Genomic DNA, 25,280 nt, shown 5'->3' with positions numbered 1-25,280 from the left:
AAGTATAACATTAAATACAGTAAAACTTTACTGCCTCACATTCACATGTTTAATTACTCAAGCCTTCGCGCTTTGCTGCGTCATGAGGGCGGATGCAGTTTAACGGATGACCATCTCTTTACGAAAAGGAGAAAGACGGCCTGGCAGCTTGCAAGAAGGATTGTAATCTTACGTGCAGGCACTTTTGTCTCACGTTATGAAGCATTCCCATGCTCAGAGAATTGCCCCCTCCCATCTCGACGAACATTGATGAAGTTCTGTGATGATCGAAAAAAACGTCAGTTAACTGGTTTATCAGAAATGTATATTTATGTGCGGTACTATAAAGGTGTTTCAGTGAGCGCGCGAGTGGTGTGCGCTGCAAAGAAGCGAAAATAAACAAGCATTGGCGCCGCGCGGCTGTAGAAAAATATATACAGTTCCTTATTATTATCAAGAGGCGTATGTGTGAGTAGTGCAGTAAAGATGTCACTCAGGAGGCAGATGTTCAACAACTCGGTAATTACTATCCCTGTCATTGCTATTAGGGTAGTCAGAGTCCTCTCTGTCTAAGTCTATAACAAGAGTTAAATGAAGTATTGGATGCCTAGAAGACGCTGTGAGCACCTGCATACACTTGCACTGCCCCTCGATACACATTCCTGTGTCTGCACCCGAAATGGCTGATCATGCTAATTTACCACATGTGGTAACAATTGTTTTTTTTTCATAGTGGCAAGTCCGTTCCTGCAACCAGGTGGTAACCTGAGTGCCTGTGCAAACCAGTGATTTCGCACTGCCTTGACCAAAAGTGTGCCGCCATTCATAGATTAAAAGCACATGCTTTTAAAATTAGAGTTATAGACAATATCACTATTGATTTTTTACTTAATGCTAGGGCAACCTATTTCTGAGCCCTGAACAAATAGGGGTACTGTGGTATATGGAGAAGAAGTCATTTGCCCACGTTATGTGTAGGAAGACATCAGGATTAGTTCCGATGTATATCCACAATCTAGTTCCTGAAACATATCTCCTCTGCATTTCCCCTTGCTTACTAACTGTTGACACGCTTCCACGACTCTGCGACGCACTGTGATGGCAGACTGTGAGGCGCTTTGTGGCTGCCTTAGTGCCTGCTGACTGCAGCAAGAGTGCGACTGACCAAGTCCGGGAGTCTCCAGTAGACCGACTTCAGCAGTAGCAAAAGTGCGGTATCCGTAAGGTGGAAATAAGACCGCTTTAGAATTTAGATAAAACAAGCAGCCACGGGGCGTGGGAGGGAGAAAGCGACAGTGGGAGGGGTGATTGGAGGACGGAAGAGGAAACACGATAAGAAAATGATTTACCAGCCTGTTCAAAGATGCTAACAGAAGCACAGGACAAGCAGCCACAGGGGTATGGGAGGGAGCAGGAGACAGCAATGAGAGGGTGATAGAGGGATGGGATGGGATAGGATATTAAAACAAGTTAAATGAGGAGACACGCCTGGCGGCCGTGAAACTGAAAGCACGGCCGGCCGGCCGTGAAACCCTTTGATGCAGACGGCCTGTCGGCCGTGAAAGTGAAAGTAATACGGCCGGCCGGCCGTGAATAATTAGGGGAGGAGCAGCCAGGAGAGAGCAGGAGCGGAGGCGCCAAGCTGGGGAACAGATGGCTGGCGATTTGATGCTGTGCACGCGCATTTTAGGTCAATGCGCTTGCGCATTGACCTAAAAGCGCACGGGCACAGCACCAAATCGCCAGTCTAGGTAAAGTCTGTTTAAACCCCTATAGTCTCGCTCCGCTCAATGCGCATGCGCATTGAGAGGCGAGACCTAAAAAGGTAGGCAGTGTGACCGATTGACCCAGATCGAATTGGGTCAACACTTTAGGTAGGAATGAGGCACAGGTGAGAAGCACCACCTTATCCAGGAATGTCATAAGGTAGGGAGGCTTGGATGACAAAGCCTGCAGCTATGTTATTGCCACTAAAAGGCTGTCTTGATGGTAAGCAGCCGGACGGGACAACTGTGTAATGGCTCACAGGGAGCACACATGAGATATGTGAGAACCAGATTGAGATCCCAATGTGGCATGATAAAGGGTGTTGGGGGAAACATAAGTACAAGCCATTTCAAGAACCTATTTACAATAGGGGACTTGAATAAAGTGGGTTGGTCCAGCAGCCGCATAAAACACAGAGCAGAAAGATAACCCTTGAGAGTACCCAATGCAGAGTCTCCTTTAAAAAAAAAGAACCTACAACAGGGCGTTCACCGGAGTAGCACCAAGAATTTCGAACTCTCTACCCACCTTCCATCAGGAAAATCCCTCTTCTAGCACGCTTCAAAAATGAGACCAATACCTTCCTTATGGGTATATTCCTCGCCTAAGGCCGGCCCGCAACCACCCCATTGAGTGGGCTACTCTATGAATACCGCCTTCCCATATCACCAACTGCCCACAACGAGAACATTTGGAACCTTGTTTTTGCTTCTGACTCTGACGATGATTGTAACCATACATGTTGATTTTGCTTGTCCCTGTACCTTAATCATTTTGTTTGTTCAACAATGTATACCATGTAAAGCGCACTGATACCCTCACGGGTCATGTTCGCGCTCTATAAAACACAAAAATAAATAAATAAATAAATAAATACGTTACCGAAGGGTGTTGTGTGAATGTGGTTCCACCTCATGAGGTTTAATAAACTTTGTACTTTCTATTCCAGTTTCTGTTCCAACTTCTTCCTATTGGTCCGAGGACTCTGTGCAGAGAAGGGCGAATCCCTTGCACTGGTAGGCCTTGCTGAGGCCCACCACCACATGGAAAGTCTGGGATAACCGACCATTTCCCCTGTCTCAGTCGCACATAGAGGAATATATCCAAAGGTGTGGACTGTATCCCTTGAAAAAAAATGGTCTGGGGAGCGGGACATTCCCTCATGGAAGAGGTCTCCCCATGTGGTAATGCGAACAAGCTTACATAAGTTAAGAAATCCCCTTTCTTGCAGTAGTGACAAACAGGGATGGTACGACAGTGGGAGCCGAGAGGAATACAAGAGGGGTGCAGCAAGGAGCTCAGCTATCCGGTTCCAGGCGTCAACCGTACTGGTGTCCCATGAGTGCGGGTACGATTGTGTATGATACCATTCAACGGCACAGGGTCTGCAAGCCAATTCTCTGCAGCCACCTGCGGCATATACCTAGGGAGGTACACCCAATAATAGGGATAATGATCTTGCGTGCTTAGAAAACAGACTTCAAAATATGGGATGTCGAAGTCCCCTTGTTCGTACGGCCCTGTGAGTATAGACCATTTGAGTCTTGGATGCTTCCCTCCCCAGAGAAATCTGAGTAGTTCAGTGCGTAGGGTTTTAAAAAAATAAAGCCCAGGGTGGTAAGGTATATTTAAGAATAAATATAGGAACTGCAGAAGTATAATCCTTTTTCATAGGGACATTGCTGGTCATTCGCGTAATAGCTGTGCCATAATTAAGCCGTATCGTGTCCTCTCTATCTCTGGTCACCTGTATACCGCAATATCGAAGGTCCGTGTCACACCATTCCAACGGGAAGTCGAGCTGGAACTTAGGCACCGCTGATGTAAGAGGGAGGACCTGAGATTTCCCCCTGTTAATATTGACGCCGGATAATCTAAGAAACACTATGAACTCCCGCAGCAGGGGATTTATGTTCTGTTGGGGGTCTCTAATATATAATGTCACATCATCTGCATACAAAGAGATCAGGATTTGACACAAACAGCAGCGGAACGCCCTATCTTGGTGGCACTGACAGAGCCTAGAGGCCAGCGGCTCAATCGCTATGGTGAAAAGGAGTGGGGACAATGGGCATCCCTGCCGAGTACCCCTCGAGATGGAGAACAGGGGAGAAAGATGTCCATTTATCAATATATTGGCAGTGGGTTGGTGATATAATAATCTAATCCAAGATACAAATAGGAGCGGGAAGCCCATACGCTATACGCTGTAATACTCTGAAGAGATAGTCCCACTCCACAGAATCAAATGCCTTGGTGGCATCCAAAAACACAGCGACGAGCGGAAACTCAGGTGCCACCGTCTGGATCAAGGAGAACAGGGTACGGAGGTTATGGGTAGTAGCCCTACCCGGGACAAAACCCGACTGGTCGGGGAGTATAAATTTGTCCATCAGGAGAGTTAGGCGATTAGCCAAGACTTTAGCCAATATATTTGTGTCGCAATTTATGAGCGACAGTGGCCGATAGGAGTCGCATGACCTAGGGGGGTTTCAGGGTTTCAAGAGGGACATGACCATCGCTTCCCTCATCGAGGGGGGAGGGGGAGTATCCTGACTTCCAAGGATTCCTCATACACTTCTTTAAAATATCAATATAACTTTTATAATATTCAGCGGGCAATCCGTCTGATCCTGGTGCCTACCCATTTTTCAGTTGCATTATTGCTTCTCTGATTTCATCTATCTCGAAGGGGAGGCATAGGAATTCCCTCTGTGTGTCGCTGAGCAACCAGAGTGCTACATCCCCCATGAAGCTGTCTAGGTCTACTGGTCCTTGTCATTGGGAAGTATACAGCGTTTTATAGTGTGTGGTAAATGTTTCAAGTATGTTGAGCGAGTCCCGTTGTACCACCTCCCCAGGCCCCTCAATCTCTAGTTTATGAGTTGTGAAACGTGGGCACTTAGTCACTTCAGCTCTACCTGGCCGCTCACCTTCGCCGTATCTGCGAGCCACCCAATAGCACCCCATAAATTTCATCTCCCTCGCCGCGGCGTCTTCATACTCTGACAGCTTCTCCCGGAAATCTTTTTGCACCTGACCTGTTTCCCCCCCCCCGTCCCATCCGCCCCTCCATCTCTTTCAGCTCCTGTTACAGTTTCCGGATTGTTCCCTGTATGTCCTTAAGCACCCCGAAACTCTTTGAAATGCAGAACCCCCTAATTGTAACTTTAAAAGCCTCCCATATTACCTCAACGCTGTCCACTGACCCTTTATTCCTGGAGAAAAAGTCCTTTATTTCATCACCCAGTTCGGTTTGAAAAACTATGTCTAGCAGAGCATTGGGTTGCAGCCTCCAGCTCGGTCTGGGTTTCTCGTATCCTGGTGGGGTGAGTGATAGTTTCACAGGGCAATGATCTGAAAAAGTTGTGGCTGGGTGTACAACATTACGTACAGCTGATCCCAACCACCTTGAAAGCAGACAGTAATCGATACGCACCCATGTCCCCGTGTGGGAAGTAAAATGTGTTCCCTCCTACGCCCGTGGGTGTGTGTAGCGCCAACTGTCAATTAACCCACCCTCCTCCAGTATTCCCCGCAATGCCTCCTGGGAGTCGTTATAATGATTTATAGCCGTATTAGACCGGTCTTGAGCTGGGTTAAGGGCTACGTTAAAATACCCCCCCCCATCCCCCCAGATTATATGGGTGGATCCTACGTTCAGTATTTTACCCCACAGATTAGTAAAGAACTCGGGGGTGTCCACATTAGGGCCATAGCAGTTTGCTATCGTGATTGAGTCACTGCCAAACCACCCCCATGCTATGATATATCTTCCTTGCGGATCCTCTATCGCATTCCCAGTTCGAAAGGGGTCTGCTTTTTGATTAGAATGGCTGTGCCTCGAGCATATGAGGAGTAGGAGGAGAAGAGTCTGCAACTCGCCCATTTATTGGCAAATGTTACCGGGGCTTGTGGGTTAAGGTGCGTCTCTTGTAGTAAAGCCACTTGTATCTGTTGTCTATCGAGATAGGCCAGTACTTGCATTTCACGACTCCCGCAAAATTTGGCAGATCGTCAAACATGGCTCAGCGGAACCCATAAAGGCAGTAGAGGCTAATATCGCTGCAACAATATGGGAAGAACATTTTAAATCTTTGTATAGTGTTCCAGACTCTGACCAACTAAGGACCCCCTTTGATACACTGGGGACCCACTCCCAAGAAACTTTGCCCAGGTTGAACGGGTTTTCCCTGGAAGAACTGAAAAGGGTAATCCTTGATCTCGCGCCCGAAAAGGCGCCTGGTCTGGATAAAATCCCGGGTGACCTCTACAAGCATGAGGTCACGATTTGGGCCCCCTACCTGAGGGAGCTGTTCAATGCAATTCTGAACGGCATGCCGATCCCCCCGACTTGGCTGGGGGCGGAGATAGTCCCCATATTTAAGAAGGGCTCGCCTCTCCTCCCAGCCAACTATAGGCCAATAAGCCTGATAGATGTTTCTCAGAAGCTTTTTACCAGGCTGTTGCTGGATCGTCTATTGGACTGGATGTCGGATCACGATATTCTGAGCCCATTCCAGGCGGGATTCAGAGAGAAGATCTCTACCATAGACCAGGTCTTCCGGCTCTCCCTCATACATTGGAAAACGGTACAGTTGGAGGGTGGCAGCCTCTATACTGTATTCGTGGACCTGAGGGCAGCCTTCGACCTGGTCCCCCGTAGTAAACTCTGGGAGGTCCTGACCAAACTGGGGGTACCCGGGGATTTGTTGGAGATGATTATTCGTCTCCATACTACCAACTATGCACAGGTGAGGTGTGGCAAGGTCGGGGGCCTGTCAAATCGGTTCCCCGTTGACAGGGGGGTTAGGCAGGGATGTGTGCTTGCACCAACCCTGTTCTGCCTCTATGTCAACGGGGTAATTGCCCACCTTGATGGGATTGCCAATTCAGATGCCCCAAAGTTGGCAGGTAGCAGGGTGCCGGCGATAATGTTCGCCGACGACACCCTGCTCCTCTCAAAATCGCCAATGGGGCTGCAGCGTGTCCTAAATGGCTTTGTGGAATTCTGTGGGGAACACGGACTAGAAGTTAATACTTCAAAAACGAAATTCATGGTCTTTAATGCCCCTCAGGGATTACGAACTGCCCCCCACATTGGTCAGACTAGATTAGAAAGGGTGCGCACTTTTGAGTATCTTGGGCTTTTGTTAAATGAGAGTATGACCTGGTCCACCCACCACCAGAAAGCACTACTAAAACTGACCCAGTATTCGGGAGGGGTTGTGAGGCTCATGGGAAGTAATAGGTCATCTATCAAACCTGTCGGCCCACCACTTCAGATTTATAAGGTACAGGCAAGAGGGGCCGCCATGTATGGCTGTGAGCTCTGGGGGCATGTATCCTCCTTAGAACTATTAAAAGAGGAGAATAAGTTCATAAGGAAGGTGGTACAACTCCCGACCAGCACGCCTCTTGTGCCACTTAGGCTAGACTTAGGGCTGCGACCCATAAGCGATGAACAGGCAGTACGTCCCCTCCTTTATTGGCGTAGGTTGTGGGCAGTTCCAGAACTGAGAAGTTATAGGCAGGGTCTGCAAGAAGTGTTAGCGATGCCAAATGTTGGGAAAATTAAGTGGCTTAAATATATTAGAACTGAGTTGACTGGACTTGGCCTTCTGTCACTTTGGTCTGATCCTCTATCTGAATGTCCACTAATTACAAAAAAGAGTCTCACAAAGGCATACCATGATAATAAACTAGCAGCACTCTGTCAACAGGAAACTCTGGGCACACACACAGAGTTATTCTTATCTATCAAGGACAGCTATAGATTCGAGCCTGTTTTGGATAAAATATACCCCCCACTCCTAAGGAAATTATACTTACAATGGAGGCATGGGACTCTTCCTACCAGACATCTAACTAGTAGGTGGAGCAAATCAACATCTAGCAAATGCCCGGTCTGCGGGGTGGATAATGAAACAGATCTCCACATAGTCTTTTTCTGCCCAGCTTACAATGCTTCTCGTAAGAAATGGATTGTTCCCGTATGTAGAAGCTTGGGATTTGTGGAGTGCCGGACCGCGCTCCGAATTTTCAAAACAGACTTGACTGAATACATCGTCTTTGCCGTTGCTAAATATCTGGGAGCAATGTGGTATCTGAGAAGCAAACACCTTTAGCAGCCGATTGAGTACTAACTGACTGCAAATTTGTCTCCAGCAAATTACTATGCACTTAAATGGACTGTGAGGTTTTAATTATTGTATGTTTTAAAACTTTTTTTAATGATCTATGTATATCTTTTATGGTGATATAATTACCGAAATAAAGATTTTGAAATGAATGAAATGAATACCACAATCTTTTATTTTGACAACATACTGATGTCAACCTCCTTACAGAGTCTCAGGTTTTGTCTCTAGGATGGAGTCAGCTCACTACTGAAGTGGGTTTTTATGAATTTACAGAACAACCCGAAATTTAAATTAAGGGGCAACCAAAAGCAACTGGGATCAAACCAAGTGCAAGAGAATGGAACACAAGGAAAGATAAATAACACTGGTAAATATAAAATCACCAAAGCAAAGTCGTCTAAAAATCAGCACGCTCACATGCTGGTGTCAGCATGGGTTTAATAGACCACAAACCCCCTAACATTTGTTACACAAGAAGAAGAGCTGCACTCCACGAGGCTCCATTAAGTCGATTATTTTTATTGATCAAACAACACTGCGCCAAACACGGACAGGCACAGGGCAATATTGTACATAAATGCACCTAATACAAAAATCAGCAAACTGGGCCTCACCAAATGAGGTGAGCAAACAAATTGGTACGTTGCAGAAAAAAACATCTACATGTGCAAAATAAGGGGATAAAACAAACAATGGTGCCTGGAGGCTCCCTGCTGCCCATACAAGCGTACTAAATGTGAATGCAAAACTACAACTTTCAATGCATCACTCTCTAGATAGACACATGCTTGCACTAGATATATGAATCACAATGCAATACTGCAGGCTGTATATTGTACTAAGCTGCAATGTTATCTTTTCAGCTCTTTTGTTTACTCTACCCAATTTAATTGATATCAGAGCTACACCATGGGGTATGGGTTATCTCGAGGTAGATTTTGCTGCCCGGTGAACGCATTTCCAAAATACACTCAATCATATTAAGATATTAGAATATGTAATATCCATAAAACTGGAAGCCATTTAATAGATCTCCAATTCAGCGAATATGCGAACTATAAATTAAAAAAAGTCCCTTGATATGGCACTACCTATACAAACATATTTGATAATATTCCCTCCAGGAAATATAAACAAAAACAATAAGGAGAAAATACACTTTAAAAAACATTTTAGGGGACACAAATTCTCAATTTGTGGATTTTTATAATGAAGACAACATGAATTTATTATTTGAACTGATGTAATTACCATGTGCCCTGAGCAATGCCTCTGCAGTGAACAGTGGCGCTTGTAGCATATCTGCGGTCTCCACTATAAGCATATCCTTCAGCCTGCGTAAGTCTTGAGGTCTTAATCCCTCATACGGCTTTAGGAAGAAAAAAACATACAAATGTCAATTGTTTTCTTCTGTAAAAGGCATCTGAATCAAAAAAACATACCAAGTAAATCAATCTCTACTAACAAGGCTACATACATCTATTATTGAACTTAATACATAAACAGAGAGAGAAAAGTTCTGTCACACATCTATCCAAAAATGTGACAAAAATTTAGTTATGAAGAATGATGCAATAATGTTTAATTTGAGCAACTGAAGTAAGCAATCTAAAGTTAATATAAGAATGTGTGGCAGAAAGTGATATAGGACACGGAAGAGAGAGAAATCCCATGATCTCCTGACTTCATGTGACATTTCATGGAAGAAAAAGTTGGAATAAAGAATAGTTTTTTCATTATGCACAAAATCCCTCCTGTTTTCACAAGTAATACACTATCATCCAAGAAAACACACATTACTCCAAGAACATCTGTCCATTTTTAACAGAACAGGTCAATTCAAACATCTCCAATTCTTCTTCACTACTACAGAAATCTTATATGAGCCTTCTATTCTCAGTTTCTACAGCGCTGTGCAGGATCGTACAGGAAAACAGTTTTTAAGCCATCAAGTGCTAACTAGGGCTAAGATAAAATACTCACAGCCCGCCATCTGGTAGACATGACAGAACTGAAAACTCTAAAATAAATATTCAATATCACTTTGCTTCAAATCTAGAACTCCACCTTTATAGATGTTAAGGTGAGCCTTTCCATAGTAAATAACATCTACATGTGCCAGTGTTCTAAAGACAATCAGAGAAGGGTGCTTCCAGTTGGTAACTATCGAGAGATAAACAGTGTACATGATTTGGCAAAGCAGCATCATATCCTGTTTTCTCAGATTACCCAGACCCTATGCTTCTTCTTTAGGAGGTGTGGTTATGGGGTTGCTCGAGGTAGATGTTACAGCCCAGTGAGCGCCTTTCCAAAATACACTCAATTTACGACACAACCATCAGATACGGAAGGACTCGACAGGAAAGACTAAATTTCTCCTGACACTTGATGTCAATCTGCAGGGTGCACATAATTTAATTTAGCAAAGCTGTAATACCAATTATATAAAACTATATAGCATATCCTGTTGCCTTGTCTGAATGTCTCCCCCACTTCACTCGTCATTATCTAGCACCCTTCCCAAAAACTATTTCGAATGACACATTTAGGTGGGTAACTAGATTTCATCAGAATTGCAAGTGTGTGAGAGAAATCATACCCTTTGATCCCAATCCCAATGCAAAACATTTTTCAAAATGGGTGCACTGTTTGCACAATTTCCATCTGGCCTCATACCAACCTGTGTCTCTCCTGCATATAATTTAGTCTCTCTCGATTACATTGGTTGAATACTCTTGAGCATGCCCTTTAATATATCAGATAGTATTTTATAGTCTCCCTTCCTCCAATTATGGAAGCATCCGAGACTTTTCACCAGAGCAAACTCAGAGAAATGTACAGAATTACAAGTCGTAGGAAAGATAGTCCGTACACAACAAAAAGCCAACTAAATCTACCCAATGCGGCCCATACTGTATTTTCATGACTGCTCAAATAGAACGTAACTAGTTTCCTAAATCCACAGGGGCACCTATCAGCCACTTAAACTAGTGTGCAATTAGAACTGCCCGGTGTTTTAAGAGTGATCCTCACAAAACCAGATGTCACGGTATAGTTGGCTCTGGCTCTTCAGTATTTAATGAAAAATATATTTTAAAAAAACACTTAGCAGCATTCGGCGCAAGTAGTAGAAAATGCACCAAGAGTGTTGAAGTAGCTTAAATAACTTGGAAAGCCATGTAAAAAACCCGTCAATAATAATGTATCAACATGCAGCCACACCTTAAAAATAAATAAATAAAAGACATTATTTCTGTTAAGAAATAACGGCCATGCACAGTAAAGCCTATACACCCAACTGTAGTAAGAAGCCTCGGTTTTACCAGAAGCTTTTATGAGTGAAACTTATACATGGGAGTAGGCACTGCAAACTATCATGAGAACAAATGTACCTCTCTCTTGTCTAAAGCAGCATACTCTGCTTCTATGTCATCAGCTTCAGGATCCCGTGAAAAGACCATTTGGGATTCCAAGTTCAGTGCCAAATCTTTGTGATGCTGCTTCTCTGCACAGTCACAAGGGGTGTCCTTATTCTCGTTCTCAGCAAATAAGTTTCCACCGTGTTTTATTAACAGCTGAATACAAAAGGAAAAAAAGTTATTTTTATTGGAGCACATATAACAAAGCTTTTGAAAAAATATAGCACGGTACAAAGAAGAGTTAATTAGCGACAGGAATTCCACAGCAAAAAACATTTTTATTTCAAAGGGGAACAATCATTCATATCATTAAATAAGCATTTTATATTTTTGTATTTCCGTTTTAAACACAGGAATTTAGAACAAGCATTGAAAATGCAATAGGTCTCGCCCTCGTTTATGTTAAAGCAATTTTGTTTGCAATTAGGTGGCTTTTTAGCTTTGCTTTTATTAGTATTTTTCAAACTTTCAAGTACATAACATGCATATGCATGCATATATGTACATGTATGCATGCATTTATATTTGTATTTATATAGATATGCAGATGTATATATATGTTTATATAAGTATGTATATATATGTACACATACATATATATAAATGCATATATCTATATAGAAATGCAACAATGGGAACCGGCATGACTTTCTGAGGCCCACTGGAGGGCTTGAACACAAATCGAAATAATAACACTGTTTAAAATAGTTTAACTGCCAGCAAAACGGACCCCACTGGTGGGGGAGAATTTGGCACAGCATAAAGACTTCCAGTCCCATGATGCAGATGAAATTACTCACCTGAGAGTGCGAGGCCCACTTAGGGGTTAATTGATGAAAGGAATTCATTTAAGGCTGGAAAACGTGCTGCGTAGATCTGTGGCTGACAGTTTGTGTTTTCCCTTTGAAAAAGAAGCAAGTAGCTTTGAAACGCGTCAGGGATGTAAATTATTGGAAAGCTGAGCCGGTTTCATGAATAAATGGTTTTGTGAACCTATTTCTCGTGGAGTGGCGTCCTTAAGCATGAAGGCAAGTTGGTTTGAATATATATATATATTCACTGAAAAAACCATAGGTTATAGACCATATATAGTTAGGAATTAGCATTTACAAAACCTTGAAAATTCACTGAAAAAACCATAGGTTATAGACCATATATAGTTAGGAATTAGCATTTACAAAACCTTATTTTACTCACACAAAACCATTGAAATTCCATATATAGTTAGTTGCACTAACTATATATCGCGCACCCGCAATCCACTGCTGATGATGTCACATATTACATCATTCATGACATGGTCAGTGACATCACTGATGACATCACTGATGACATCTCAAATGACATCACTGATGACATCACTGATGACATCACTGATGACAACATCCAGTGACTGTATGTTTCTGTAAAGTTAAAATGTGTCTTACATATTGAAGAATGAGTGGAAGTATAAGTGTCTGGACAAAGGATTAAGTAGGTGCATGACTGAATGTATGAGTGAGTGATTAAATGTGTCTCACTGAGTGCATGGGTTAGTCACTAAACTGTCTTAATTTGTGCATCATTATGTCTGTTGTTCTGTAAACTGCTGCATGTGTTGATCAGTAGCTATATGATTAACTATATGGGTTACTGATTGATTGTCCAAGTATTTGTATGGGAGACTGAGTGTGTGTGTGGCTGGCTGGGAGGTGTGTGACTCTGTGCAGATCAATGTGTACTTGTATCAATGATTGTATAAGAAGGTAAGTATGTGTTAGTATATGTTTGAAAATGTAAGGTGCTCTATGTTTAACTGTATAGACAAGAAAATTGAAGTGTCATTGATTCTTTACAGGACTGACTAGGTGTGTGAGTAACTCCATGGATGAGTGGCAGACTGTGAGTGTCTGTATAGGTGTATGAGTGCATATGATAGTGTTGTAAAGATGAGTGATTGTATGTATGAATGATTGTATGGGTGAATGAGTGAATGTGTGTGTAGACATAGGAATCAGTGAGTGCGTATGTAGTAACTAGTATTGGTGTGTCAATGGTTTCAAAAATTATACTCTGTATTTAACACTGGGTGAAACAGAGGTTATATTAAAATGTGAGGAGATGCATTGTATTGTCACATGAATGATATCATCAGTGATGTGGTCATTGATGTCAAATGAGATGTCATCAGTGATGTCATCAGTGATGTCATTTGAGATGTCATCAGTGATGTCATCAGTGATGTCACTGACCATGTCATGAATGATGTAATATGTGACATCATCAGCAGTGGATTGCGGGTGCGCGATATATAGTTAGTGCAACTAACTATATATGGAATTTCAATGGTTTTGTGTGAGTAAAATAAGGTTTTGTAAATGCTAATTCCTAACTATATATGGTCTATAACCTATGGTTTTTTCAGTGAATTTTCAAGGTTTTGTAAATGCTAATTCCTAACTATATATGGTCTATAACCTATGGTTTTTTCAGTGAATTTCATTGGTTTTTTAACAGCTAATATCTGTAGCTGTAAAATGTATTCTTCTTTAAATCCAAAAATATATTTTATATGTTTATGAATCATTTTTTTTTTAAATATTTTTTTTTCTTCGTTCTCGCTTCGCGAATCGGGAAGCTTCCCGTTAGCTGACCTTGATGCCGCGAAATAGACCGCGAGCCGGTAAACGTTTCTTTACCGCAACTGCCGTGTTAGAAAACAACATCGTGACGCCTCCCGTCCGCATGACGTTTCACGTTGTCGCGTGATACGTCATATGACGTGCTACGTTAGCGAACTGGTACGCGAAGCGAGTCGCAAAGCGCAGGTTTCTGGAAGCAAACCGGGAGGCCCTGCAAAGCGCTTAACGTAAACACAGCAGGTCATGTGACTTGGTAATAACACTTTTCATTGGTTCATTTCACTTTTGGTTTCCTAATGATGTAAGACTAGGTCATATAATCTAAAATGAACACTTTTCATTGGTTGAGAACTCTTGTTTTTCCCAAATGATGAAAATCCCTCCTTCTTTCCTCACTCTGACTTTCATCATTGTGAGAGAAAGACCCTTTGTTACCAGTGAGCAATGGCTTCTTTAGTAGCTTCAGCTGGTGCCCACCACCTCCACCACATCCAAGGAAGAGTGGACCACCTGCTCAAGTTATAATTCAACAAGAAGAGGAAGAAGAGGAACAGGACGACGAGCACGAAGAGAGGCAGTTTTTGCCTGAGGAGCCCAGGACGTCTCACCGGAAAGAAAACTTCATTTGGCAATTTTTTAAAATTCCCAAAGGTCAGAAAAAAGTAAATGCAAGATACGTAACTTGCCTTATATGTCAAGATAGACTGTCCAGAGGGACCGAGAAAAAATACAGTTTCGGAAACTACACAATGCATCGCCATATGACTAGGTGGCATCCTAACAACTACAGTGCTGCACAGTTTCGGAACGACCTAGATAATCTCCCTATTATGGCCAGAAGATCTGTTGTACCGGAAGTAACGGGACCAGAGGGCAGGGAGATAGTGCCAAATATACAAATGAGATTTGGTGAAGTAAAACACGTCTGCGTACATTGCGATGGATTCATTTGCTACGGAGAAAGAAGCATCACTCTGATCAACAGAGCTATTGACTATCATATGCAAGTTTGTACGAAACGCCCAAAATAATAAATACTTTTTTTTTGTTTTGTTGCTCCTGTTGAGCCCTTTACAATGAATCGTTTTCATTGCCCCCTCCAAGAAAAACCCAAAAAAATATAAAACTGTTCAGAAAAATTCAAAAAAAGTAAAAAAATGTTCAGAAAAATAATAAAAAAAATATAAAACAACAAAAACAACAAAAAAAAGTCTTTTCAGAACTACCTCCCCGTTATTAAAAAATTGGTACAATATTTGGAACTGTGCCAACCTCTATTTCTCGTAGTTCGCTTCCCAGTTCGCTCGCCGGTACGCGAACCGGAAGTGAACCAAACATTTTTTTTAAAAAAAAGAACAGTAAGTATAAGGGAAGGAAACAGACACTTATGTTAAAAGAAAGACAGCTATAAGGGAGTAAACTAGAGATACTATTACCCGTAATCCACTGCTGATGATGTCACATATTACATCATTCATGACATGCTCAGTGACATCATCAGCAGAGGATTGCGGGTTTTTTGGCAACGTGCCTTATCCACGGTTTAATAACGCTGCCTTTTGCTTAATATAAGTTTTCAAATTGTATGAAATATATACCAATAGGTCGTTATGAACCTTTAGGTAGTGCTTTTCTTCATGAGGTCTGGTCGCTTCCATACACATACAGATGTTTCAAAGATGATCAAGAAGTTTATCTGAATGGAGAGGAATGCACTGAGACGCCACATCATTCACTAATGTGTAGGCACATACAGTTACACGGTTCATGCAACAAACACCGACCAAATATGGCTTGCGTGTTGCAAGGCACGCCAGTTCCTGCTATCATCCCCACGTTCAAGTTGTTGGAAAATGGTAGTTATTTGATGCTCAATAATGAAGATTGTTCTGGGTTAATTAAAAGTATTCCTTTTATCGTAACAGTAAGTGAACGGGTTATTTGCTGCAGAAATGTTCTATTTCCTCCCACACATGAACATAGGGAGTTTTCAATCTCGCCACAAATACCAACCTTGGGAGCAGATTTCAACGGCATGGCAAGAATAAGAGCTCTTTTGTCTCAGAGAGAGGTGGCCTTGAGTTCGGCCCGTGAAACTTTCGTGCTTCACATAGCGAACACCCGTACAGAGGTGCAGACCCTTTTCAATACAGATTTGCCTTTCCATTTCAGCAAGATGTTTCGGACTATCTTTAACGCGTCCTCCACAAAGGCCCTGGCGCACTTTTTTAAAGTTGTTACCAGTGGTCTCGTGACTTCATTTGAGAAAATCTTTGGAGTCATCCCTGCTTTCTTTCATTCTATTTTTTCCACTCTGCTTCGTGGATTCCCATTTTTACTTGCATTACCAGCGGACGCTCTTGTGCTTTTTTACATTTTTAAATATGGATGTCCCTCCTGTGCAAGCTCCCGCCCTGCAGCTGCTGACACTGTTCCGCAATCGCATGCTAGAATATTATGGCACAATGCCGTTGGCGATATTAAGCACGGCATATGGATTATCTTTTCGATTCTCCTACTTCACCTGTGTCCAGCCTGTATTTCACTGCCTGACCTGTGATTTCGATTGGGCCATTGATTTGTGTCTCTGCGGACCGGTTTCTCCTGACGTCGACTTTAATCAGCTGATGACTCCTATCATTACTCACGAGTTGGTTTGTCCTGGCGAAAGGATTATGGCTGTGGCATTGAAGCATGGACTAATTGGTCCCTGGAATTTACTGGCGGCAACACAGTCTTTCTTGGAACAGAGCTTTCTTGAAAACCCACCGAGCTGTCCTCTGATGGTGATAGAGGATCCGGTGCTGGGAGAGCACGTATGTTCTTTTCCGCTTTTAAATTGGATGGCTGAACTCTTTTCGGATGAAGACGGTGACTTCCTATTGGAGGCTGTTGCAGCTTATTTTGCATACACAGTTATGTCATAGACCTTTTTCATGTTTGATATGCTGAGTACTAGCATTTCATTGACAATTCATTGACTTATTTGTCAAGTTTTTATTATTTAGCTTGCCTATTGGCTTAAGACTCGATAAAGTACTTGGCTGTTTTATTTTTCTTTAGCATTACATTTTCCTAGTTTTTAATGCTTTACCTTGCGGACCGTCCACATATAACCTTGCAATCTGCTCTCATGAGATGGCACTTCTATTATCTTATTCAGTTCGTTGGGGAGGTGTCATCTAGGTCCTGGATATCTTTACACTGTGTTAAGTTAGCATGGGCTCATTACCGGTTTAAACGCCATTTTTCCTTTTTTGCAACTTCTGCACACGACACTTAGTTGTTGCTTTAGCTTTCAACCTAGTAGTTCATCGTGGTTTACATGAGAATAATATGTTATTGCTCTACTATCTGCTTTGCTTGTTAAACTATATCTGTACAGCTAGTGCTGAAGTTTCAAGAACAACACGATACAGAATTGTTATGAGGTCTGATCTCCACGACTTCATACTCATAACATAAGTGCAACTTCTGCCAATTCTGGGCATGAGGCGGGTTTTATATTGCTTTGCCGAACACACATACACAACAGTTGATGCGGTTCACATGAAGAGAGAGCTGGTGTATGCTGATGTGATTCCTTCAAATCTAAGACACTAAAGTATGGGCACGCCCTAAACCAACACAAACAGACCTTCTTAGCAAATAATATAATATGTGTATTAGGGAGGGTGAGATATAAGCAGCCGCGGGCCGTGGAGGGAGTTACGGTGGGGCAGGGAGGCGGGGAGGGGGAGGGGCAGGGTGGAGCCCTCTCCACCTTGCCCCTCCCCCTCCCCGCCTCCCTGCCCCACCGTAACTCCCTCCACGGCCCGTGGCTGCTTATAAGTGTTGCTAACTCTTATTCATTTACAGCATGTTAACATACTGTCACCATTCGCTTTTTATGTACTAGTAACTATGCTGGTAATTTTGCTACTGATAATATGTGTACTTGTATTATCTAAGATACTACGCCTGAGAAGACGGCATTAGTAAATAAACATTTCAAATACACATGTGTTCTTCTTAACTCCATGTTCTGGTTTCTAAGAAATATATAACGACCGACTGTTCATGAATTCCACGTATCCTGAGGTATAACGTTAATTTCTCAAAATCCACTGGAGCACATATATTGAGACCTAGCAAAGGCACATCGGGCTACCAGTCCCTAATATTTTGCCAAGTTTCGTGCAAATCCATTCAGCCGTTCGATTATTATTATTATTTTTTTTTTTTGCCCCGCGGGGCCCTTTTAAAACCTCCACATCAAACGTAGGGGGTCAGCGAGGATCTACTATGCCCCCTTATGGTCATTTGCCCCTTCGCTTTGGCCTCCTCTTGTCTCTCGATCCTACCGAGAGACAAGATGGCGGCCGCTACGGACTGTTTGGAATGTTTACAGACGCCGGAGAACCAATCAGCTTCGCTTCACAAAGCTCCGTTGCGCGAAAAGTACGCGTACTGGAGCGCTGCCCGGTCCGCTGTTACAGATATATATCTTTTTTTAAACGTTAATTTCTCAAAATCCACTGGAGCACATATATTGAGACCTACAAAAGGCACATCGGGCTACCAGTCCCTACAATTTTGCCAAGTTTCGTGCAAATCCATTCAGCCGTTCGGGCTAAAAGTGAGGCCAACCGCCCTATGGAAAACTCAATGTTAAAAACACGTTTTGGGACCCCCCTTTTTTCTCGGCCCCCCCTTGACAAACCCCCCCCCCCAAATTTTCAAGGGCTGCTCAAAAACAAAATGTGCCATTTTCCTGAAAATTTCAGCCAATTCCGTCCACAAACGCCAAAGTTATTAGACATAGAATTTTCAAAAATCCCATAGAGAAAAAATCCTAACTATATATACCTACTGGCGACCGCCAGTAGGTAATATACACACATATATATGTGCATATGTGTGCGCGTAGAGAGAGGTAGAGAGTGAGTAGTAGAGTGAGTAGTAGAGAGTGAGTAGAAGAGGGTGAGTAGTAGAGAGTAGTAGAGTGAGTACTAGAGAGGGAGTACTAGAGAGTGAGTAGTAGAGAGTGAGTAGTAGAGAGTGAGAGTAGTAGAGAGAGAGTAGTAGAGAGAGAGTAGTAGAGAGAGTAGTAAAGAGGCGGGATAGTGCCAGCATACAGATCGCTCTTCATGGAGCAGGATGCAAGGCTTTGGAGCCAACCACTTGTCGTTGGGGCCCTTTTGCTACCCCAATACATTGCGACCTCTCTTTTGGCTAAGAGTAGGGAGACAGCGACGAATCTGCACACTTTTATGGGAATCTGGACCACATATCCCAGGAGAGCTATCTCGGGCAAAGGCACCAGAGGAAACTGTATCATTTTACTTAAAAGTTCGTGTACTGTTACCCAAAAAGTGCGGACTCACGGGCAATTCCACGCGAGATGTGAGAAGTCGGCCTGCGGAGCATGACAACGCTGGCAGCAGTGCGGTCTGGTGGGGTCTATTCTATGCATATGGGCCGGTGTTACGTAAAAATGTAAAGTGTATCAGTTTATGTCTGCTGTTGAGGGACACTGTTCTAGTAACCCTGCAGCAGGCCACCCATTGTTCATCAGTGATTGGGTTACATAAGTCCAATTCCCATGCACTACGCAATCGTTCATCGTCCCCTGGGATCAAGTCAGAGCACGCCTTAAACAAGTGGGATATTATATGGAACCCACCAATGTGAAGGGGGAAATGAGGCATGTTCTAGTGGGTATTCAGGAAGCCGGGCTCGCAGGGCAGAGCGTAAACGGGCCAGAATAAATCTGTCCATGAATGTGGCATCTGAAAAGATAGACATGTCCTCTGGATCAAAAACGTGACCAGCCGGATAGAGGTCCCCCATCATGGCTATGTTACATTTAGTGCAGGTCCTTTGTACCAAAAGAGGAGCATACTATTTGTAGAATGTAGCCATAGGTCTGTCTAGACCAGGGGCTCTATTACCGGGCATGGCCCTGATGACCTGTAAATGTAAATGTAAATGTATTGCGACTTATATAGCCCACGTATCACCCAAAGGCATCAAGGCGCTTGCCTTGGGAACCCGTCCTGGCTTTTCCCTGTGAGATAACCCCTACTGGGTATCCCCAGGGTGAAAGCCAGGCATCCCGCAACACAACTGCTTCCTCCATCAACGGCTCATCTGGGTACCTGCGGTGGCCTTCCTCCAGCCAGAACAACTGCAGAAAGGAGTCAACATCCGGTGGCGTACTGGGATCAGCCGTAGTTTACAGCGAAGAATAGAAATTGGCCATCTTCCTCTGCACATCAGGCAGCCTGATCACAAGATCGTGTCCATCAGTCTGCAATTCAGCAATATAGTCACTGGCCCAGGTTCTGCGCAGTATGGCAGCTAGTGTCCTGTCTCCCTCCCCATATAGTTTGGCATGCGCTTATTTGCCTAGATAAAGTATTTCTCGCTGCGTTGCTTCCTCGAAGTCACTCAATTTGTTACGAGTGTTGGCCAACGTAATTGTGCTGCAGTATGCATACAATTGGTGTTGCAGCGCACAGAATTCGGTTTCAAGGCATGGTAGGTCACTACATATCGCTTGCAGCACACACGTCTGCTTTGCTATACATTTCCCTTGTATCACAGTCCTGAGTGCTTACCATACAGTTGAAAAGTTGACAGTTGAAAAGGAATCCATAATGCCAACATTATTTGCAAAAATATTCCACAATGGACTCCCTGAACAGCTGGTCCTGCAGAACGCCTGCCAGCAAGCATCAGCTGTAGGCACAGGACTAAAACTCGGGTGGGGAAAATCTACAAAGCTTGGGGGCATGATACAATAGGATACGCAGCAGGTGGGAGACTTTGCAGGTCCAGGCATTCACATAACTCGTTGCTAGCCAAGTCGCGTAAGCAGAGGTCACACACGTTCTTTCTTCACTAGCACCATATCTGACCTTCCAGCGATCGATAAGGTTATTATCAGCCATGACAGCCTGCAGCTGAGCAGCCACCCACAGGAGGGTGTCGAGATTCCCCAGATCTATCTGCTAGTGGGTCTAACACCACATTAACCCCCCCACCCCTATGATTGCGCAAGGGCACACCGTGCCTGCAAGCCGCAATACCTCGGCGGTAAAGGTGGGGGTCATCCACAATGGGCCGTACATAGATATAAGCTTAAGTGGATGTCCCTTTAAGGAGCCGGACAGCATGACTTATCGACCCCTGCTTATCGCAGAGGGCCTGGTGCGTGTGCCAGGGCAGGCTTTACTCAGAAGGATGTTTGTGCACTGATTGGCCTTACTTCTTTCAGTAGGCAGTGGATTCTTGGCTTTTCCCACATTGTTAAGACCTTGTTGGCCCTTTTGACTAATAACACTCCGATGCCTCTCCCATGTATTACTGAATGCCAGAATTATTTCCAGCAGTTACGTCAAGCTCTTTGTTCTGCATCAGTATTAGGAACTCCAGACTACACTAAGGCCTTCACAATCTATGTACACGGGAGGCACGGTTGTGCTCTCTCGGTTTAAACCCAGACACACGGTGATAAGCAGCATCTCTGTGCCTATTTTTCAGCTGTCCTTGATCCAGTCACTCGTGCGTTGCCTGGGTGTTTTCGAGCGGTAGCGGTGACAGCTGTGGCCATACGTCAGAGTGAGGGAACAGTCTTGTCACACAAATTGCATGTGTTAGTGCCCCATGCAGTTGATGCTCTTCTGAACCAAACGAAAACGTAACACTTAACTAGTGCTCACTTGACAGGTCATGGATAGACACTTTTGGCCCCTCATATCACATTGAAAAGATGTTCGACCCTAAACCCTGCTACACTATTGCCATTTCCAGCTACTCCGCCTCAGTCACAAGAGTCACATGACTGTATATTCCTAACTGAAGAGCAAACAAAGGGTTGTGTTGACCTACAAGATACGCCCCTTTCTAGTGTTGACGGGGAACTGTGGGTTGACGGGTCTTGCTTGATATTGCCTGATGGCACAACATCTGCTGCCTATGCAATTACGACACTTCAGACTGTAGTTGAGACACCTCACATTAAACAGAAGGCAGCTCAGGCAGTTGAATTAATAGCGCTCACAAGAGCATATGAGCTTAGCATTGATCTGTTTGTTAACATCCATACAGACAGCCGATATGCTTTTGGAGTGGCTCATGATTTTGGGCTCCTTTGAAAAGAGGCTTCCTTACATCACACGGGACGCAAATAGTGCATGGGGAATTAGTACATAATCTCCTTACTGCTTTGAGATCTCCTAAGAATATAACAATTGTTAAGTGTAACACACACAAGAAAGTGACTGATAAAATAGGGCAGAGCAATGCCTTTGCGGATTACACACCCCGTGAGACTGCAATGCAGCGAAGCACTACATCCATGGAGGTGGTTAAGTCTCAGGATGAATGTTGGTAAGAGGTACTGGACATACAGCGATCTGCCTCTACTGATGAATTAAACCAATGGTCTAAGGAGGGAACATTGGATGATGAGGACTGTTTAGAGGACCAAAGACATGGCCAAGTGAAAATTGCCCACAGCTTACTTACATCCTATGATTCACATGGCACATGGGCCGGAACATGTTGGCGCATCCTCAATAGCAAAACTACTTATGCAGGTTTGGGATCATCAAGATATTGCCGGCACAGCTAAAAAGATAGTCCAGTCTTGTCTGATTTGTCTGCAGTATAATCCTGGAAAGGAAACACAAACTCCAACAGGTGGATCTGCAATACCAACTGCACCTTTTGAGGTTCTGCAAATGGATTACATCCAACCAGAACGCTGTCATAAATTAAAGTTTGTCTTAGTGCTGGTCTGTGCCTTTAGTAAGTGGATTGAGGCATATGCTACGAAAGATAATACAGCTCATACTACAGCAAAGGTGCTCCTAAAGGAGTTCTTCCCCAGATTCGGCGTTTGTCGAGTTTTGTGGAGTGACAACGGCCCTATTTCATTGGACAAGTTGTTGAGTATGTCTTGAAAGGATTGGGGACTAAGCAAAAGTCTCATGAAGCTTTTCTCCCTCAGTTAGCAGGCTTGGTGGAGCATTACAATTACACGTTGAAACTGAATCTTAGCTTAAACATCTCAAAAATGACCTGATTTATTGCCTCTCGCTTCGCTCTTGATTAGATCAATACCACATTCAGGATCTGGCCTCACACCGTATGAGGTGGTATTTAGAAGGCCAATGAACATTTGGGGGATCCCTAAGCCACGCCCTGTACATGATGTACCTTATGTGTTGATGAGTGACAACCTTTCTCAGGTGACTGACAGCTTGCTTTCTATTCATCAACAGGTTCCAAAGGCTCTTCCTGACAGGTCGCAAGGTGATGGTCATGATCTGCGGCCCAGTGACCAGGTGATGGTGAAGGTGCTCCAGTGGTTGAGCAACCTGGAACTGTGATGGCGAGGACCTGAGCAAGGTCTTTTATCTACCAGAACTGCAGTCCGAGTAACCAATCGGAAGAATTGGGTTCACTCCACCCATTGCAAAAGGGTGGCGTTTGCCTTGGTGGAACCTGCTGCACTGAAGGATCATAGTGATATCCTGGACACAGAGAGAGGCCAAGCTGCGTCACCTGCAGAACCTGAAGAAGTCTTCCCAGATCATACAATCCCTGGTGTATCTCGATATCAGCTGCGACCCCGGAAAGGAGAAAATTCCTTTATGAAAAAGACTGGTTGAGTCACCGTCCTGGGTTAGTGAAAGGCTGAGCTACAAAGGGGGGGATCCTTGTAGAGAAACCCATCTCAACCCTCAGTGAAGAAACCAACGGCTGCCCAGGACCTTAGCACTCCATCTGTTTTGTTTTCCAACATTTAGATGAATATGTCTGTGGAGAAGAGATCAACTGCTACGAGAATCTGTGATCGAAAGACTGTTTATTTATGGACTTTCTTCCATTGTTATCATCATTGCTACGATAACATGGGTTATAGAGGGAGTAACTCCTGCTCAAAATATACTGACTGTCACTACTCCTGTCCCCATTGAGCACCATTATTCCACTCTCCCTTATCATTAGCAGAAGTACCGATAGTCCTATCTCAACAATACGTTTATTCAAATGTTGCATCACACCCACAATGCTATAAACATTACCAACTGTTGGATGTGTGGAATGATGCCAGCCCATCAGAAAAAGGGAGGAACAACTTTTATTCCTCTGCCCTTTTCACACAATGCTTCTTGTAGGGCCTGGTTTGCGCAACTATGGGCTTCTAAAGTTGCTAACATTACTGAAGCTGATATATGTGGGCTGAGTGCCCAATTAAACAAAGTGTGTTACCCTGATGACATAGGAGATCCACAGGCAAAAGGAACTGTATGGGAAATGGAGGAGTATCACCGAGCAAACTCCACCACACGTTATGTTTTCTCAAACACTCGAACAACTAAAGGAAATGAATCTCCTGTTATAGCTGTTACTAGAGCTCGAGCAGACTTATGTGTGAGCAGTATTGGTAGCATCCTGTGGGGAAAAGTGATTGCACTAAAACACTAAACATTACTGGAATAAACAATAGTAGTTTTTTTTCATCACACAACACATTTTATTTGTGGAAGTAAAAGGTATTACCACCTACCCATTGGGTGGTCAGGTAGCTGCTACGTGTCATTTTTATTACCACCTGTGTTCTTGGCTCCTACATCCTACCACAAAGACTATAAACTGTATAATGACATTTCTAAGAACCGTTATAAGAGAACAATAAATCATGATGAGGTGGCTCAAACTGTTACTGCACTGCAGCAGTATGTGGACTTTAATTTGGGACTATTCTTCTTTGTTGGTGTGGCCTTAAACAGCAGAAAAATCAGTCGCTTGACACATGGTGTATGGCTAACCAGAAGTAGCTAGGATGTTTCCAACTGAGTACGTGTGACTAATCGAGCAGTTGCGTTATGAATGCTTACTAGGAGGAGCCAGTGGAGAAGTGTGGCTCAATGGTTAGAGTGGCAGACCCTGATGCAGAGGTCTAGCCCGGGACCAGGGTTCAATTCACCGCCTCGGCGGGTCTTGGGCTCAAAATTCCACGGACCTGATAATTCTCGCCTCGGTGCCTATTCCAATCATGGTGTCCCACTCTGCAACTCTGGGCAATAGCTTGCTTAATCTCCACAACGGCCCCCACAACGCTAAGGATGCCTGGCCTCCACCTTGGGGGTGCCCAGGAGTGGACACCTCACAGGGAAAGCCAGGATGGGTTCCACAGCGGTATTCGTACAAGCGCCTTGAGACCCTTGCGGGTGAGTAGTGCGCTATACAAGTATCAATTTACAATTTACATGTTGTAGAGGCTGTAACCACTCAGACAGCTATGACACTTGGAAATCTCACTTTAGAACTACAAATTGCGAGAATTGTGGTGC

General features: G+C 43.8%; 1 protein-coding gene across 2 annotated transcripts in view; it reads right to left on the bottom strand.

Moving 5' to 3' along the window:
* ANKIB1 (ankyrin repeat and IBR domain containing 1) overlaps positions 1-25,280 on the bottom strand; it is a 580,820-nt gene that overhangs the window by 443,269 nt on the left and 112,271 nt on the right. For both annotated transcript variants that reach the window (XM_078663642.1, XM_078663643.1), the window contains exons 4-5: positions 11,282-11,464; positions 9,141-9,258 (exon numbers count right to left, since the gene is read on the bottom strand). In XM_078663642.1, coding sequence (XP_078519768.1) covers positions 9,141-9,258; positions 11,282-11,464 — 301 coding nt within the window. The remainder of the gene's footprint in view (positions 1-9,140; positions 9,259-11,281; positions 11,465-25,280) is intronic.

Source organism: Lissotriton helveticus, chromosome 10 (genome assembly GCF_964261635.1).
Source record: "Lissotriton helveticus chromosome 10, aLisHel1.1, whole genome shotgun sequence".
Taxonomy (NCBI): Eukaryota; Metazoa; Chordata; class Amphibia; order Caudata; family Salamandridae; genus Lissotriton; species Lissotriton helveticus.
Note: the sequence above shows the minus strand (reverse complement) of the source record. Positions and strands in the feature narration are given on the sequence as shown.